The sequence below is a fragment of the Camelus bactrianus genome, chromosome 26 (assembly GCF_048773025.1).
Source record: "Camelus bactrianus isolate YW-2024 breed Bactrian camel chromosome 26, ASM4877302v1, whole genome shotgun sequence".
In the NCBI taxonomy this organism is placed as follows: domain Eukaryota; kingdom Metazoa; phylum Chordata; class Mammalia; order Artiodactyla; family Camelidae; genus Camelus; species Camelus bactrianus.
This window is the reverse complement of record NC_133564.1, coordinates 7695167-7712967: the sequence shown is the minus strand read 5'-3', so window position 1 is coordinate 7712967 and position 17801 is coordinate 7695167. Positions and strand designations below refer to the sequence as shown.

Here is a 17801-nt window from a genome sequence, read left to right as displayed (position 1 = left end):
CTGCACCTGGCTGACCGCCCGGACTCTCGTAACGCAAACATCGCAAGTTAGTTAGTAAGACGGTAACGCAAGCGAGCCTCGCAGACAAGCGGGGAAAGTCGAGGGTCATTGCGCCTCCTGGGGCCTGAACCCCTGTCATTTCCACCCGCCTTGACTTCCCCCCGTTGTGTGAACGCTGCTGCCGTAGGTCAGGTGCCCGTATCCAGCTCGTCTTCGTGTGCATGTTACGTATGCTGGGCTGTATATATTACGTTGTAATGTAAGTGTAGACCAACAAAGCCAAAAAGGGTTTCCAGCAACGGCCCACAACCCAATCACAGGTCACCAGTTTGAATGAGTGGGTCACAACTGCACTTTGTGCAACGGGACAGGCTAAGGCGGGAGAGGGCATGCAGTGTGTAGTGAGGGCACCGTGTGTGGAGTTTGTTGGTTATGTACATGAACTGTGCGTGTGTGTGCATGCGGATGCGTGTGTGTGTGCAGGCTGCAACACACAGTTTCTTCATATGTGTCCAGATCTAAGAAGTCTCCAAACCATGAGTCCGTGTAACCGTCCGCCCTCCGGAGGGTGAATTCCTCTATGAGGTCGCCACCAAGTGTCCGCTGGGCTCACGGACACTCTGCTAGCAGGGCCACTCTCCACCTCCCCACCTTGCGGAACTCTCAGAACTCGGGAGCCCAGAGAGCTTTAGCCGAAAGAGAGCGAGAGCCCCTCAGTGTGGCTCCCTGTGTGCCCCGTGTGCCCCGGGTACCCTGTGTGCCCTGTGTGCCCTATGTGCCCCGTGTGCCCCAGGTGCACCATGTGCCCCGTGTGCCCCAAGTACCCCAGGTATGGGGGCTCTGTGTGCCCCAGGTGCCCCATGTGCCTCATGCACCCCAGGTACCCCGTGTGCCCGTGTGCCCCGTGTGCCTCGTGTGCCCCAAGTGCCCCAGGTATGGGGGCTCTGTGTGCCCCGTGTGCCCTGGGTACCTCGTGTGCCCCATGTGCCCCATGTGTCCCGGGTACGGGGGCCCCGCGCTGGGACACACTCCCTTTGCAGGGCTCCTCAGGGGGGTCCCGGTCAGCCAGCACCCACAGCTTCTTATTAAATAACAGTGACATAGTCTCTGTGGTGATGGATTTGACAGCTGCTCAACCTTAAAACCCACAAACAGTGTAACAGGAAATCCGACAGATTCGCCAGTTTCGGAGCCCCGGCCCGGGAGTACCTTCTCGATGAAATACATCAGCGGGTCCTTGCCCCGGTGAGCAGGGGGGTCCCAGCTGAGGACGACATACGTCCTGCTGGTTTCTGAGACGTGCACGTTGGTGGGAGGTGCTGGAATCTGCACTTCGCCTGGAGGAGGAACAAACTGAGTGAGGGCTGGAAGAACCCGGCGCGCGGCGGCAGCCACCCTCGGGCACCGCCCCCAGGCACGTCCCGGCATGGAAGGGCGCTCGGGCCCACCGTCCTGTGCTCCATTTCTATTTGGGGAAAGCAGCCAATGGCAAGGCCTGTTTCTCCAGAGCTCAAGTATCATGAACTGATAAAGACCATCCAGCTACTTATGCTTCCAGTAGAAGCCAGTTCACATGGAGAGAATCTAATCAAAACCCATCCAGAGTTTCAGCTGGACATGGGGAGGGATTCACCCAGAGGAAGCAGGACATTTAACCAGAACTGGCGCTCTGACTGCACAGGGAACTGGTGCAGGGATGGCGTTGGCAACCGTGCTCTGCAGCGGGAGCGCCTTGCCCGACGGACTGTGCGCGCCGCCACGACGCTCGCTGGCTGTTCCCCTTAGCGGTGCCCTCAGAGCACTGAAACGATCCATCAGCTCGTGAGGCACGTTGCTCTTCCTGCCCTGGGAGGACCTGCCCCACGGTCGCAAGCTTCGTTGTCTCTGCCCGTGCACTTGGGATTCCCGAATGACATCAGTGAGTCTTTTGCAAGTAACTGTGATAAAACATTTGCATCAGAGAGGCCCGCCAGCCCTCTCTTCTGACACACGACGTTTTTTAATACAACGTTGGGTGTCTGGGGTGTTAAGTTAGCCTATGAGAACTCCTCATAAGGGGTGGAGGTTTTCCAGACCTGCGGTCCCGGTAATTGCAATACAAAATATTATGAGCTTCCAATTAGATTAGCACATGATTAAAATGGTTCAAACGTCCCCAGGACATCTCTGAGCCCTGCTCGATATCCAGTTGCTCCCTCCGGACTCTGCCGCCGGCAAGAAACTGAACAGCCGCATGGAAACAGCGCAAACAAGCCGGAGTTTCATTTCATAAGAGTCCTGTTACTGAGCTCATCACATTTTACGGGCGACGCGGGCATCGAAGCGGGCCTGGTCTTCTCCAGGAGCGTCCTGGCAAGTGGGTTGGATTTCAGGCAAGGAGCCAGGGTGTCTCCAGAAAAGTGCCAAGTGTACCGGGCGGATCTGCGTGCCGCGTCCACACCTAAGGAGACCAGGGAGGCACGAAGGGGAGAAGACACAGGAAATCCACCAGGGCCACGCGGCCAAGCTCCAGAACGGAGCCGGGGTCCACTTCAGAGGTACCAGATGGCGCAGGAACAAACCGAGGGGACAGGAGGAAGCCAGGCAGGTGGCCAGAGCAGCCTGAGCTGGGGGAGTCGGAAGCAGAAGCACCTCTCCCGCAAGGTCAGCCCTGAATGCCTGGCTGTTTGCAGACCTGGCTCACAACTTCCAGGCCTAGGGAAACGGAACAAAGCACACCAAATCCGAGGCCACGGCAACAAGGAATAAAATCGTTTCTGTCCGCAGGGAGCCCCTGATCGGGGTGAGACGCTCGTGTTATCAGACCCTGGGCTGTACACTGGCATGAGCCTCGGGTCTGCAGGCGACTCCAGCCCTGAAGGGAAGAGGAGGGGATTCAAGTTGGCCCTGGGGAGCCCAGTGGGGCCACGGAGATACACGGACGTCCGTCACCGACACTCCCACAGCTGAGAGGAGACTCAGCAGATGCAGGCAAAACAGAATGAGAGGGAACAGCCAAACGCTCTCCCCGTGTGCTGACCGCAGCACCGGCTCTGCCCTTGGCCTCTGCCTCTGGGTCACCGTGCTTCTCTGGAGCCCTGTCCTAACGAGTCACGTCAATACTGGCTGGAAATGGAAACATGAAATGGACGTGGAGCTCAGAACGAGCTCAGGGAAACGCTGGGCTTCCTAAGATCACACGGCTGGTGGGCGGTTGAGCTGGGGTCCTTGCCCAAGTCTCCTGATTCTGAAGCCAGCTTTGTGTTCTGTCAGCTCCAGGACGCCCCAGCCTCCACAGCCCGCTAGGAGACGCTTCTCTAAGTCAATGAAACGCGAAATTTCTTTGGAAGTTTTAGAATGCCCAAGATGACAGAATTCGAGAGAAGGAACAGCTGTAAGTGAGTTTGTGGCATTCAGAGCAAATGATGGATTCAGCATGCTAGCCCCAGACGGCCTTGTCCGGGGCAGCACAGCGACTGCCTGGATCTGCCGCTGGGACAAACAATCCCGTCGCGTCTGCGGGAGCCGTTCTGATCCTTCCCCAGACGGGGGTCCACTTTTCCATGGAGCAGCTCAAGGAAGACTGGAAATGTTGGATGACATTAAGAGAGAAGCATGGATAGCAATTTAAATGTTTGCAGGAAGACACTCACCAAGATTTAAATGATGATGAAAACTCGGCCAAAAAAAACAGGAAATAGCAAAGGAGCAACTTCAGAGCCAACAAAAGAAATGTCTCTCTTTCATGAACACAAATGGCATCTGCCAGTTCTTTTTCTGGCCAAAACAGCACTGAGAGAGGAAGCTAAGCTTAGATGAAGAAAAGCGACATGGACAGAAAAGGCAGAAATTCCTACAGCACATCTGAACCCAGACACGTTACGGAGTTTCTTTCTGTCTCTATGAAGATCTGTATTGACTGGAAGAGGTATTTGTTGCTTAAAGTGAGCAAACAGACGAACGTTCCGACCCCCGTCTCAGGGTTAGGGTATTTAACTTCACACCTGGTTTGTTCTAGACCGCGGCCGCGGCCCGTGCCCCGCAGGCACAGCCTCATGCGGGGAGCTGAAGGCCTGTGGGGCTGCCCTCTGGGCCGTGCCAACGTCCCAAGGCAACTGAGTTTCCATCTGAGTGTCTTAGCCTTGGCCTTTCACAACCAGCTACACAAACAGCCTCAGAAACGTCTCCCAGGACGTGGCTGTAAAGCCACCACATTCAGGAAATCATCCAACAGCAGGAAGTCACGGGCCCAGGCAACCAGAAGCCCTGGCTTCTTACGAGAAAGAAAACGGGAGACGACACGTGGGAGGTATTAGCTGAGACTCTGTTCCAGGTGGAAACAACCACTATTGTGTAAGACAAACTTCCGTTGTAGCCGTCGGAAAACAAGGCCTTGCAAACGTGTTATTTCTTTATTTGGCCCTTCATGAATGGCGGGCTATTTATACCCGGCTGCATCATCTTCACGTATGAAGCGACCCCCGAAAGGGCACCGCTCCTGCCCTGGAAAGGGGTGTCGGGTCACGCGACCTCGCCCCCGCGGCTTTTCACAGTGACCTTCACAGCACGCAGGCTCACCGCAGGTGTGCAGTGTTTACAGACCAGCTCACGCCTTCTCGTTTCAGGTCATTCTCACCCGGTTTGCGTTCCGACCTGCCCGCCCAGGTGACTGAGGTGGCTGCTCTCCTCAAGGACCCTGTCAGAGGGGAAAGGCGCCCCCCTTCCCTCTCTCGTGTCAGAAATGTCTGTTTCACCCCGGCCGACCTCCCGCAGCAGCGCCTCTCCCAGACGCCAGGGGCTGTTTTTCATTAACTCAAACATCCGCCCTAATCAGCCGTTTAGGACGTCACCATGTCAGCCTTTCCCGAGTGTTTCCTTTCGTCTCTTACTTATTGGGCGTCTCTCCCAGGTTCTGGGATTTTCTGGAAGTGAAGGTTTTAACCAAGACGTTAAATGATACCATAGGATTAACCATAACCCATAAAGGATGCTCCTCAGAGAATTACATGTTCTTCTCAAGATCCTGGAGAAACGTCTTTACGGGGCAGGTGATACGAGGTCTGGATGCCACTCGGGGGTAAACATGAACGTCAGCCTCTGGCCTTCGCCGACTCTGCGGCTCTTTGGGGAAAGAACTGTCTCCCCAGGCCAGCTGCAATTTTAAAGAACTCAGAAGTACCTCTCCTGGGACAGTGGCTCCAAATTAAGTCATTTTTTTAAATTTTTACGTTTTCCCTCGTCCTCTATGAATGCTAATTATAAGTGCAACTAAAATCTCTGGCCTTCTGGTTAATGATGCTGGATTCCCCTTCTCAGGAAACCCACCTTCCGAGCTTTCTCTCTTGGGAAGAAATATTAAAGAGAAGTGGTCATAAAATCCAGTATCAAAAAGGAAACGCAAACTTTCGAGCCACAGGGACATTATTTGGCAGGAAAGATTAATCCCTTTCAGTTAAAATACATTTTTTTGCTTAAAAAAATAAAAGCAAATACTGTTCTAGCATTGGCATCTGGGAGAAGGGACCACAGCCTCGGCCAGGAATCACGTTCCAGAGTCCGTCTGGTTACGTCTCCGTAAGTCCCCAGGGAGCACGGGTGACCCCCCCCCCCACACACACACACGCGGGGATGCGGCCACAACTCCGCTGACCCCAACTCCTGCTCTCGCTCCCGCCCTCTGCCCTGCGAGCCCTGAAGCCTGACCTGCAGTTTTGATTTTTACACAGAAGAGTGAACCCACCTGATGGGTGTTTTTTCTCCGTCTTGCTTCCCTAATCACAAAGCCCTAATCCCCAGGGCATACGCAGCTGAAGGGACAGGGAAGAGTTCCTCACCTTCGAGGTCGTCCTGATAGGTGACCGTTTCCTTGTGTCCCCCCAGGTGGGCTGCTGCGGAGAGAAAGGGTGGTGCTGAATTTGACATCCACAGGTTCCTACAGAAAACAGCCGCCTCCCCCGGGACGAGGTCCCACTCCCCTTTGCAGCCTGATTGCGGCGTCCGTGCAGCTCTGGCAGAACCAGGGCTGACGCTTTGGAAGACGCCTTAAAGGCACCTAGTGCTTCTCAGGTCTTCTCAGGCCAAGCAGGTGAGGACAGCGCAGCGACTGACACAGAACCGCAATTAAGGGTCCGACCCCCTTGAGGAATCTGCGGCCGGTGACATTAAGGGGCTTGGCTTCAGCGCCTTCTGAGCCTCATCGTGTGTTGAAATGGCAACATCGATGGACTAAGAAAAGTCAAGCTCTGGCCCAGTTTAAACTGGACTTCCGTGAAGAGCCTTGGGAAGATGTCTGAAGCCCCTTCGCTTCAAAGTCTAAGTGTCAGCCTGGCTGTCCCCACCGCTGACGTGGCCTTGGCGGCCACACGGGGGACCCCGAGGTGCGGCTCAGCCCTGGAGACGCTCTCCAGGCTCGCACACAAGCTGGGGGGAAGAGAGAGAACAGTCGCACGAAGCTGCCGGAAACCTGAAATCTCGGCCACCTACCGTGCAGCCTTTTGAGGTCCAGGGGGTCGAGGGCGGCCACGGCCTCCGAGACCCTGGACGGCCGGCTGGTGCCAGCGCTGTTGACGGCCCGCACGCGGAAGATGTACGACCTTCCTTCCAAGAGGCCGGTCACCGGGTATTTACAGATTTTCACAGGGGCGTCGTTGCACTGAACCCAGTTGTCAGTTCCCACTTCACAGCTTCAACGATAAAGAAAAGAGCAGAGAACAACAAGCACGTCAGTCTGGTCAGCGTACGCGGGCGCGTCCGTCTCCCGTGCCCGCGTCCCGTACACACACGGCCACTGCAGCAGGAGGCCGTCTCCACTGGCACAGCCGATGCTGTCCAAATGCTGGTTTCCACAAACAGCAGCGTACATGGACTTCGGGAGACAGAGCCACCCGGGAAGTGCAGCGTATACACACATTTCTCCCCGAGCCTTTGTAGCACAGCTGGAGATTAATCCCTGACTTCAGACACATTCAGGCAAAATCTCCAGAGGACACTTCAGGTCTGTCCCTGAGAGCTCTCTCCCTGTTTACACCCCAGAATCAGCGGGTGCCCCCACGCGCCCCGCACGTCCGCTGCAGAGGCTCAGGAAACCAACGGCCTTCCGCCCGGTGCCCCACGGTGGCTGCTGCTTCCTCCCCCGAGCCGTGGAGTGTGTCCTCCCCGCACGGCTGGCCCACCGCCTACCCCAACAATGTCAAGGTGTTTCTTTCTAGAGCAGCTCTCGTGTGGAATTTGGACGTCTTCTGAAAATATTAAGTCCTGACCAGAAATGTAGAAACGCAGCCAAGATTAACTGCCATTTCTCACAGGCTGAGAAATTTCAGGACTGAAGCTTCCTGTCAGATTCCCAGGAGGAAGGAGCAAGTTGAGAAGGCCCGGCTTTCGGGGCCGTCCAGCCCCAGGGTCGTGCCCGTGCTTTTAGAAGGGTCAACTCTCTGTCCTCCTGACGAATCGGGGTTTTTCACGGAAGTTCTCTGACCAGCATGCGCTGCCCTGTCTCAGCCAGAGGGTGACGTGGTCCAAACTGAGAGTCTGGCAGGGGAGGAACTCAGCTCAAAGCAGCCGCTGGCAAGTTGCAAGGACAGGAGAGGGCCAGCAAAGGGGCCGCCTCCCCCCACCCAGAGTTTCTGTTGCTTTTATCTTTTTTAACGAGGGAGAGACCAGAGTGGAGCATTAACTGAGAAGGCGCCAAGTGGTTGGGAAAATTATCAAATGTCTTAGGACAGTAGAAAATAGCTTTTGTTTTTCATTTTTTAATTCAAGGTAAACTCTGAACGATGCAAATCTGACTCCAGCACTATCGGACTATTTCCCTGAGGGTGACTGTCCTACCTAAATACAGTTTTGTTGGTGGAGAAGGGAATTTAGTTAATACAACGCCAACAAACTGAGCTGGTTATGTTTTCTGAAATAACCTCCTTATTTTATTTTTTTTTACACATACGAGATCTTAATTTCCCTCCAGAACCATCCAGAACCCAAGCGAAGAGCTAATGCCCTCTGTCTTCTAGATCCACCTTCGCTGACTGTGACTTCACTCGGTGCTTAGAACTGCAAATGCAGTGAACTCACTGCTCTGCCCGTGCCCTGCCCCAGCCCCTGAGCGCTGCACAGGTGATGGAACGTGAAGGGTTAGCACCGCCTGGGGGCTCAGATGCCCTGCGTTCCCCTCACCACTAACAGCTCCCGCTCTGAGGCATCACTCTCCTTCACCTGGAAACAAGAAGCAGACACTGCTTCACAGAGAGGAGGACGGCATTTGGGTCCGAATGGGCCAGCACCCTCCGCTACAGCTCCCGGCGCCCGGGCTCCTGCCCTCGGGAGCGGGGAACAGGGCCGAGCGTGGACCCGCCAGCCGGAGCCCCGTTCCCAGCCCCGGGCTGGACCCTCAGCAGAACCTGGAGGCCGGGCTCAGAGCCCGGGGACGCAGGGTGGGGCCCGGTCCTCGTGTTGAGCAGGCCAACAGAGCCCCCCCGCCGCCGCCACCACACAGAGGAACACAGGGCCCTGCCTGGTTGGTGGTATTTTCCAGTTACGCAGTCAGGAACGCTAAGTAACCAAGCAGTGAATTCCTACATCCCATCGAGAAAGGTGTCGTGACCCTGAGATTAGGAAAATACCCATAAATAAATGAATGCTCAAGCTCCAGAACGTAACAAGGAAAACGCCCAAGCCGCTGTCCGCGACGACACCCGCTTCAGGAGCGCTTCCGTCCCCGGAGGGACCAGCAGACACTCACCGGTCGATGAAGTAGCCGAGGACCGGGCTCTCGGTGGTCGTGTTGGGCGGCTTCCACGTCACGATGACGTAGTCGCGGTTGGCGTCGTGGCACTGCAAGTCCATGGGCGCGCCCGGAGCCCCCGTCACCAGGGGGTCCGCGTCTGGTGGGGGAGGCACGCGGTCAGGGGCCGGGGCGGGGGGCACGGGGCACGGGGCCCTCGAGTCTGGGGTTCTTCATAACTGAACCCAAAATCAGATCCACCCTCTCCTGACGGCACGGGGCCATGTCACGTCACGTCAACACCGACCGAGGAAAGGATGAGAATAGTAATGAGGCCTCTCAGACCCTGAGAGGTGCCCCCGCGGCCCTGGGTGCTTCAGCGTCCTCAGATGGGAGGGTTTAAATTTCTCTCCTGCAAGCTGTGAGCACACGCTGGGCCTGTCCTCATGGGTCCTGCCCCACAGCCGGCTGACCACGGCACAGTTACGGTTTGGCCTCGACGCCGACAGAGCGGTTTAGAAAGTGCAGACCCTGCGTATCTGGCCTCCCTGCCGCAGACGCGCATTTGTTCAGTGACCACCGGGGCTGCTGCCCCGTCTCAGCAGGGCAAGCACGACGCAGCTCCTGCTCCCGTCTCCTCAGCATGTTGAAAGCGAAGGATTTCTGACGTGGAGCCATTTTCTCTCCTGTTCAGAATCCTCGGAAAGTTATGGGAGCAGCCAGAGTCCCCCACGTGTGTCCTTTTCCCCCTTGTTGGCTGAGCTGCAGAGCAAGGTGACTTCAGCTGCGCTGTATTTACTGTGCTTTAATGGGACAGAGCATCGTGCCAGAAGGCAGGCGCAGAGAATGGAAGGGACGCTTTAAGGCCAACCTAATAAAAACGGTAAAACTTTGTGCATGTGTGTAAGACCCCAGCCCTGCAAGTTTATGCTGTCTGGTAGGGGTGGGGGGGCTTAATTTGCATTTTTTCTTTTTTTTTAAGTTAAAATATTCCCAGATGACACAGCCCCTCCTTCATACGCAGATCTAACTGATCTGGTTTGGAAAAAATTATACACAATTGGGTTATTCCAGGCACAGGTAACCTGGTGCCGGAGGTGGACGTAAGGCTGCAGGAGACACGAGCCCACGACAGGCGAGGCCAGGTGCACGAGAACAGAGGGCAGCGCATCCCGAGGGAGGGACCGCGGGGGAGGGAGCTGGGGCCCGGGGTCAGCGCAGCGGCCCAGCCACCCAGGGTGGACTGTGCTGATGTCCTCAGGGCGGTTCAGCCGTGCCTTGGCCAAGAGGGGCCTCTATGCCTGAGGGCAGGCACGGGGAAGGGCTCAGGCAGGCGCTGTCCCCACACACACAGGGCTGCAGCTTCGCAGGGGACCCAGCTCTGGCCCCCAGCGCCTCCACCCTAGGGAGGTCCCCACACCTTCATTTGAAAAGGAGAGAATATTTTAGATTGTATACGTGTATGTGAATAGATGTGTGTACACACGTATATGTACACCTGTATGTAAGGATACACACATGCGTGTATGTACATTGTACACAAAATATATATAATCTTACCCTTTTTATATGTCCCTTCATCCACTTTATATACAAAACGTATGGAAGACACATCCAGGCACACACACGAACGTGTTCACCTGTAAGCCGGTGTGTGATGGGCACTTACATGGAACACAGAAGTATGTCACACGTCTAAAGACCGGCGTGCCTATACAGCACGCACGTGGCATCTACCGCGGTGCCTGGCGTATGGTGGATTTTGTTTTCCATCCCACTTGTGGGATGGAGAAAGCTGTCCTGCGGGCTGTCGTGAGGATGAAGTCGCTGGACGTAAACCCTCAGGCGTGTGGCCGCCAACATCATCAACTTAAACACGCGTGTGCTTGAAGTGGGGGGACTCAGGAGGGCGGGAGGCTGGCCGTGGTCTTCTGCCCCTCATGCTGAGGGAGTCTGAGGGAGCGGACGAGGTGGGGGACACGGGCGGCCCCACAACCTGCCCTCTCGCTCCACACCCGCCCCCTCTCGGGCTCCCTGCAGAGTTAGCGGTGGGGCTGTGTTCACTCTTCACAGACATTCTGTAAATTCCAGCAAGTGACCAGGGACTGACTGGGAAGGACAGCCCTGGTCCACGTCCGCCCCGGACGCTGTCGGGGGCACCCAGGGAACCAGCACTCAGTCCCGCCCGCCAGCCCGCGCACCTCGGACAAACAGGAAGGCGCTGTGGTCTCTGACCCCTCCCCTGGACACGATCCTCAGGGTGTAGAGGCCCTCGTCGTCCTTGTTCAGGTGGCTGAAGGACAGCGAGGCCTGGCCCTCCCCGAAGAACATCTTCGTCCACTGGGACTCCTTCAGCAGCACATCTGGAAGGAGTTCAAAGCGAGATGCTTTCAGGGGCGCCGAGGACCCCGGAGCGCACCTGCAGCACAGACGTGCGAGGCCCGCGAGACGCCCGCGCCCGGCCCCGGCGCGCCCCTCGCCGGGGGGCCGGGGACAGCGTTCCAAGCGCGAAGGCTACAGCTTGTCGGAAACGGGCACGGCTCTGCCCTCGAGCGGCACCGAACCTCGACGCTGACCCCAGGACGGGCTCCACCAGGTTCCTCAGAAATAAACCGTCAGGTGCCGACAAACCCTCCTCAGAAGGCCGCGGCGCCACAAAGGCCAATTTTGAGAGAAGAAATTAAACGATGAAAAAACATTCCACACCGGACGTTGCGGAATCGCAAAGAACAGCGAGGAGAAATCACCCTTCACCCACCGATCTGGCAGCATCTACAGCTGGAAAGGGCAGGGAGCCACGCTCACATTCTGGTGGGAGCGCAGCTGTGCAGATGCAAAGTGAGAAGGCCTGCCCCGGCCTTAAAATAGGCTCGCAGCCCGGACACCACGGCACAGACCCTAAGAGCTGCCCCAAGGTGTCAGAAGGCAGGTGGTGAGGACTTTATTCCAGAAATGTTTGCAACAGAGAAAATATAAACCAGCTCAAACACTGAAACGCAGGGCAGGGACGGCCAGCTCACATAGTGGGGCACAGGGAGCTCCCGAGCTATGGGTGCCAGAGGACGGAGGCTGTGTGCCGTGCTCTGCTCAGCGGAAGAAGGAGACTTCAGATTCAAACCGTGTTCCCTGTTGTAACACCTGCGTACGGATCCAGAGAGACAGCACATGACAGACAAACAGAAGTAATTTTCCCCATAAGCCTACACTGCATGTGTTAAAAGAAAGGATTTATTTTTATATTTTTAATTTTTAAAACCTGGCACATACCGCACCTGACTGGCAAGCTCAGGAGGGCCCTGGGCCACGGGGCACGGGGATGCGGGGGGCACGGGGTATGACTTCCACTCCACTTAATCGGCCTCACGTGCAAATCACACCCAGCGTGGTCTCGGGTTTTATTCTACGGAACAGGGGTTTTCTGGCCTGCGGTCACTTTAGAGTTCTGATCCCCCTTAAATTGTGTCCCAGTTCCAAATGTCCTTGTCACTCTGCACTTCCCGAGCCCGGCAGAGGGCGTCACTTTGTGGGCTCCCGTCGCCTCGGGGCCGACAGGCCACTGGTGGCTCAAGGCTCCTTAATTCTAAAGAGTAGAAAACACGTCGTTGCCTCTTTAGGTCTGAAAATAAGCCGGGGAGAGCAGCCTCCACACATTCCCACTGGAGCAGCAGGGCCTGTGCCGGGCTGGTGGCGGCAGGCTGTGCGGAGCTGGGCTCCCAGCTCAGCCCCGGCCACGGCCGCTCCAGCCCCCGCGGAGGACGGCCCGTCAGACACGGCTTTGAACTTGCCAGGTCCTTTCAAATCAGTCAAGCCTGTGAAACCGCGTGTCCCCAGAACTCCGGGCACTTCCTAGTCACGGGAAAACCTTCTCAAAGCATTAGGAGAACTGTCCTCAAATCCACTTCATCTCCCTCCAGAAAGGGTGAGTTAGACTCCTAGAACTTGAGTTAGACCTTAAATCTTACACTAGAGCAACAGCGGGTGAACTGGACCTCCTCGGCCACGGCAGAGGCTCTCCCCGCCCCCGCCCCGTCCCCTTCTCTCCCTCGTGGGGCATAAAAATCAGACGCGGCCTGAATGATCAACCCAACAGGCGTCAAGGGTCTGCAAAGCCAGCTGTGCGCTCCCCCGGCCCCTGCAAGGTCACGGGCCCTCCCCGACCCGGGACACGTCCCCGCACCCGGGCCCGGGCACCCCCCCCCCACCCTGAGGCCTGCTCATCTTTCAGCAACCTATTTTTTCTTTCCATAAAGCCCTCCGTCATCGCTGCAAACCTGCTTTCCTGGCTAAGTCCGGCAGCACGCTGGGCCAGGACCACACATTTGGCAAAGCATCTCACCCCGTCCTGGGACATTTCTCACACTGTATGGAGACACGGCTTTACCATTCTGTGTGTTTTCCCAACCAGAATATAAATATCTCACGGGCAGGAGTGGCCTACGATTCTCTGTAATATTCCACATTGTGTCAGGTTCTGAAGAAACATGGGTGGAACATCCTGTGACTGCGTCCTCGGGAGACACGCTCCCTTTAGCCCAGAGATGAAGCCCCTCCCACACCCTGCACACAGCCAGCTGCACGGAGCAGCCGAGCTGGCTGAGCAGCGGTGCCGGGCCAGGTGGGGCCTGCAGCCAGGCGGCCCGGGTTCGAGTCCCAGCTCGGCCCCTCCGGGGGTGGGGGAGGTGGGGTGAGCTCCTTGTCTCAGCTGCCCACCTTGCGGGACTTAAGGGCACTTACATCGTGGTCCTGATGAAAATCAAGTGAGTTACGGCACTCAGAGCAGAGTCGGGCACAGACATGCCCTCAAGGTGTAGCTGTTGTTTTTGCCAAGGGAAAACAGACACAGACGCCTCGCCCACCCTTTCTCATCCCTTGGAGACCCTCCTGATGGGGCTATAAAGCCCCAGTGACTCATCTAAATCCAGGCGCCCCTGTTCGCCCCGTTCCCTGGGGAAGTTCAAGGCCACGGGTGCTCCAGGCTCTCCCCCGGCCCACGGCCATCACAGAGGTGGAGACAAACACGGGTCAGCACTAAGGTTTACGACCCACCGTTACCCCAGCGAGGCCCAGATCGGAGCCCGAGCCCAAGCGCGAGGCGACACTCACCGTCCCGGTACCACTCGGCCCGCGGCTGCACCCTCTTCAGGTCTGGCGTCACCAGCAGCGAACACTTGAGGGTCAGGGTCTCGCCCTCTCTCCGGAAGGTGACCCCAAATTTCTCCACAAACTGCACATCGAAGTGCATGTATGGGATCACAGACGACGGGGGCACTGCGGAGCAGAGGGACGCGGTCAGCGCAGGAGGGGCCGGCGGACACGTGTCTCCTCCCCCTGCACCCACCTCCTCCAAGGAGCCGCGTCCTGGGGTGAACATCGTGCCCCGGGTTCTCGTGTCGAAGCCCTGGCTCCCCAGCCCAGTGGTTAGGAGGTGGCCCGCGGGGGTGGCTAGGGTTGAATGGGGTCACCTGGGTGGGGCCCCTGGTGGGATCAGTGCCCTGGTAAAGAGAGGAAGAGACCCAGCCCTCCCTCCTCCAGTGAGGGCGCAGCAAGAAGGTGGCTTCTGCAGATGGCACCAGGCCTCCTCCACCCGGTGGGCTCCTTGACCTTGGACCCGCAGACTCCGGAGCTGACGGAAGTAACTGTCTGATGCTTAAGCCTCTGGGTGTGGTGTTCGTTACAGCGCCTGAGCTGACCAAGACACTTCTGAAGCGTCGGAAGAGCAGCCGTGGGGTCGTATCTGGCCATCTCAGCCAAAGAAGGATGGAGGGGCCGGGTGTGCGGGGAGGCAGCCTGAGCCCCGTGTGGTGAGCGAGGGTTTACTTAAATTCTGCATCAGCCCCGGAATCCATGGCCACGACCGTCAGCACATGGACCCCGGCCAGGAGAAAGGGTCTTTTGAAATATGGTTTTAAAATAATATTTGATGCTGAAAAATATGTATTTTTTAATTACACGCTATGTTTGTACACATTTTTCCACACAAAAAATGAGAACAATCAACTTACACCCGATTGGGAGTCCCACCGAACGGAAGGGCTCCTCGTCGCCTCGGAACCCTGCAAGACAGCCAGCGCTGGTGCTCACAGCGGAGAGACGGGGCGGGAGGGCACCCCCGCAGCCCGCGCGCCCCACCCGAGGCAAACTCACTTCTCACCACCACCGCCGCGTTGGTGGACACCTGCCCGTGCACGTTCGTGGCCACTGCCGAGTAGGTCGCGCTGTCGTCAAAGTCCGCCCTGGGAGGAAAAGAGCGAGACGTCGCCCCAAACGTACTGCGTCCTGTTCTCTAGGAGCCGGTGGCCCCAACTCGCACACGGCCTCCCCCGAAAGCGGCTCGTGTGGCCTGGAGCCCTCGGTCACGAGTGATCGGGGCTGGAACAGCGCCAGCTCTGTCCTCGAACGAGGTGTTAAGTGTAGACGCGGGAGAGGTCAGGTCCCAGGCTGCGGCTCGGCTTCGGCTTTGCGGGGAATAGACGCGCTGGCTCCCCTGCAAGCGTCGTTTCACTCTCAAGGGGAAGCCTGTCTCCCCTCTGGTTCTGTTTTCCCACGTCTGCAGAATTCCTAGTTTTATCTCGTCAAGGGGCAGCTCCAGGGGACACAGCCTCCTGGAGAGTTAACCCCTCCCCCCTCCCCTGGGTTCCCACGTGCACACCCCAAAGCAGGGTGGTCCCCTGTAGAGAGTCCCCACTTGAGGGCGTCATGAAAGCCCCTGGACCGACCCCGCCTGAGGCTCCCAGCATCCAGGGACGCGTGTTCTCCCCGGAAAGGACGATGACGCAGGAACTGCAAACCCCCATCCCCCAGGGGTGGGCTCCTCCACCTCCCCCGTCTGTCTCACAGAAGTCGAAGCTGTGAACTGTCTTCCCACCAACTTCCCCCAAAACTTCACCAGACAAGAGCAGGTGAGGAGGGGCTGAAGTCTGTGGGGCCCTTACTAAACGCTGGCGCTCTGCCGGTGTTTCACGCCGGCTGCTTTGTATGAAGACAGTGCCATGGCCCCGCTAACGCGGCGGGGCAGTCGGCCCTTTAAGAAGTGGGTAGACACGGTCCACAAAACCCCCAGATCTGCAGCTTTCTGCTGCTTCTCCAAGAGTAAGCATCACGGACACAACGGAAAAATACAAATACAGAGCAAGTGAAGTTACTCAAGCCTCACTCGACGCATCCAGTGCCTCCAGAGACAAGCCCATTCCTCCGAGGTCCTTAGGGATTTCATTTTCTTCTCTCTTCCACTCCGAGCCGAAAACAGCGTCTTTGATCAAGAACTGCAGTGTCTCCAATGAAGGAGAGAACGCTTGAGAGACCGCGGCTACCTCCCTGAGCTCCGTCCCTGCCCCAGGAGGGTCCAGTCCGGTTCCAGGGTGTCAGGCAGACCAGCTGGTCTCCTTCCACGGCTGCTCCCACGGACGTTCGGGCTCAGGGCCTTCTCTTCAGCCGCACCTCGGGGGCCGGAAGCCAGCCACGAGGCCCGCCAACGAAGCTGCCATTCTGGCCTGGACTCAGGGCTGCTTTACGGGCGGCTTGAGAGCAGGCTGCAGGGACGGCCGTATCCCCGGGGGCACGTCAGATATCCCGGAACATGGACGCATTATCCACCACTAGGCCTTGACGCCTGGCGCTGATCCACCCACCTGACGCGTGCGCACACGCCCCCACAGGGCACAGGCCCTGCGAGCTGCCTCTGGCATGATGGCTGGGTCCGGGGAGCAGGGTGGAAGGCAGGCTTACTTCTCTTCCTTAAACCTTAGGCATTGCTTGAATTGTTTTTAATCTTGCACTTGGGTTATTTCTTCCAAACAATGAAACCACTGTGTTTCCATCCGTGCATTCTTCTGGGATTAGCCCTCCACTGCTCTGACAAAGCCCCCGCCCAACAGCAGCCACACAGCAGCCTGGAGAAGGGGTCATGTACCCCCAGCAGGGGTGGGAAAGCTGGAGACCAGGGCAAAGCGGGGGGAAGCAAAGGGCCCCGTACAAACGCCACCTTGAAATCCCCTGATCGGAGGCTGGACCGGGACCCACACGTGACAGACTCAGCAGTAGGAGTCACGCGGCAAAAACGAGCAGCACCCCCAGGGCGAGGGCGAGGGCGGGGCGGGGCGGGAGCAGCGCGGGGGCTGACCCTCCCCACCCTGGGCCAACCGTCAGCGTCCCCTCCCGACGCCCAAGGGAGGCGTTTTCAGTGCCTGAGCCCACGGGGAGTCCTCGGAGGGGCTGAGTGTGGCCGTCACTCAGAGTGTGTCCATCGGTCACCACAAAGCTCTCCAACATCTCCTGCACTGCCTCCCCCCAAGCCCCGTCGGGGATTGTCCAGTCTCACGGTCTCCAGACTGTCCCGAGGTCCTCAAACCGAATGTGCTGCCAACTCCTTCCTGCATCTGGATTTCAGCAACACTTAAACACGCAGCACCTCACGTGCAGTCAAGCGCCGACGCACGGGCCCGCCCCGGGCCACACTAACACGTTTGTGCGCCTACGGCCCTCAGACAGGGCCGCTTGCCTTCCCCGCTTCACTGACTTACATTCTGACTCCACGTCAGACTTAACGCTCCCACTGGCGACTAGGTATCTCTGCGAAGCAGGATTATTTTCAATATTGCGCAGTCAGAATAAAATCAGGGCAAAACGGCTGCTGGGATCACAGGGAGGCTGTCTCCAGACACAGGTTACAGCCGCCGGATACGTCTTATCTACTGACTCGGTAATAAGTGAACAGCATGCATCTTAAACTCCTCAAGTGCATTCACTGAACTCCCCCACTCCACTCGGGGGACACTGATGATTAAATAAAACAATGCATTTGAAAACAGTTTGCAACTTCACAAGACGGTGCTCACTGTGTACATTATTGATGAAAATGCATTAGCTGAATTCTTGAACCAAAGTTCAGAGAAGGTTCCCCGTCTCTCCTCCACGAGGGCCCTCCCTCTCTGCCTTTCCATCCCCACAAACAGTGCGGGTCTCAGGGCCGTGGGGGCCGCGGGGAACGGCTGGCCCACCACTCCCTCGCCGGGCACCGCTGGAGGAATCCCAGAAGGAGCCTCGTAAGGAAGGGGGGCACAGGACCAGCCCCGGGCGCCGGGCCCACCTGAGAAGAGTGTCTCCCACG

The 17801-nt window shown here is 57.5% G+C and overlaps 1 protein-coding gene across 4 annotated transcripts in view; it reads right to left on the bottom strand.

The window, feature by feature from the left end:
* MYOM2 (myomesin 2) overlaps positions 1 to 17801 on the bottom strand; it is a 61869-nt gene that overhangs the window by 28555 nt on the left and 15513 nt on the right. For 3 of the 4 annotated variants that reach the window (XM_074353604.1, XM_074353601.1, XM_074353602.1), the window contains exons 7-14: positions 14840 to 14928; positions 14698 to 14748; positions 13799 to 13963; positions 10897 to 11058; positions 8714 to 8855; positions 6463 to 6662; positions 5814 to 5867; positions 1210 to 1337 (exon numbers count right to left, since the gene is read on the bottom strand). In XM_074353604.1, the coding sequence (XP_074209705.1) occupies positions 1210 to 1337; positions 5814 to 5867; positions 6463 to 6662; positions 8714 to 8855; positions 10897 to 11058; positions 13799 to 13963; positions 14698 to 14748; positions 14840 to 14928 (991 nt within the window). The remainder of the gene's footprint in view (positions 1 to 1209; positions 1338 to 5813; positions 5868 to 6462; positions 6663 to 8713; positions 8856 to 10896; positions 11059 to 13798; positions 13964 to 14697; positions 14749 to 14839; positions 14929 to 17801) is intronic. The other variant, XM_074353603.1, reaches the window with a different exon arrangement.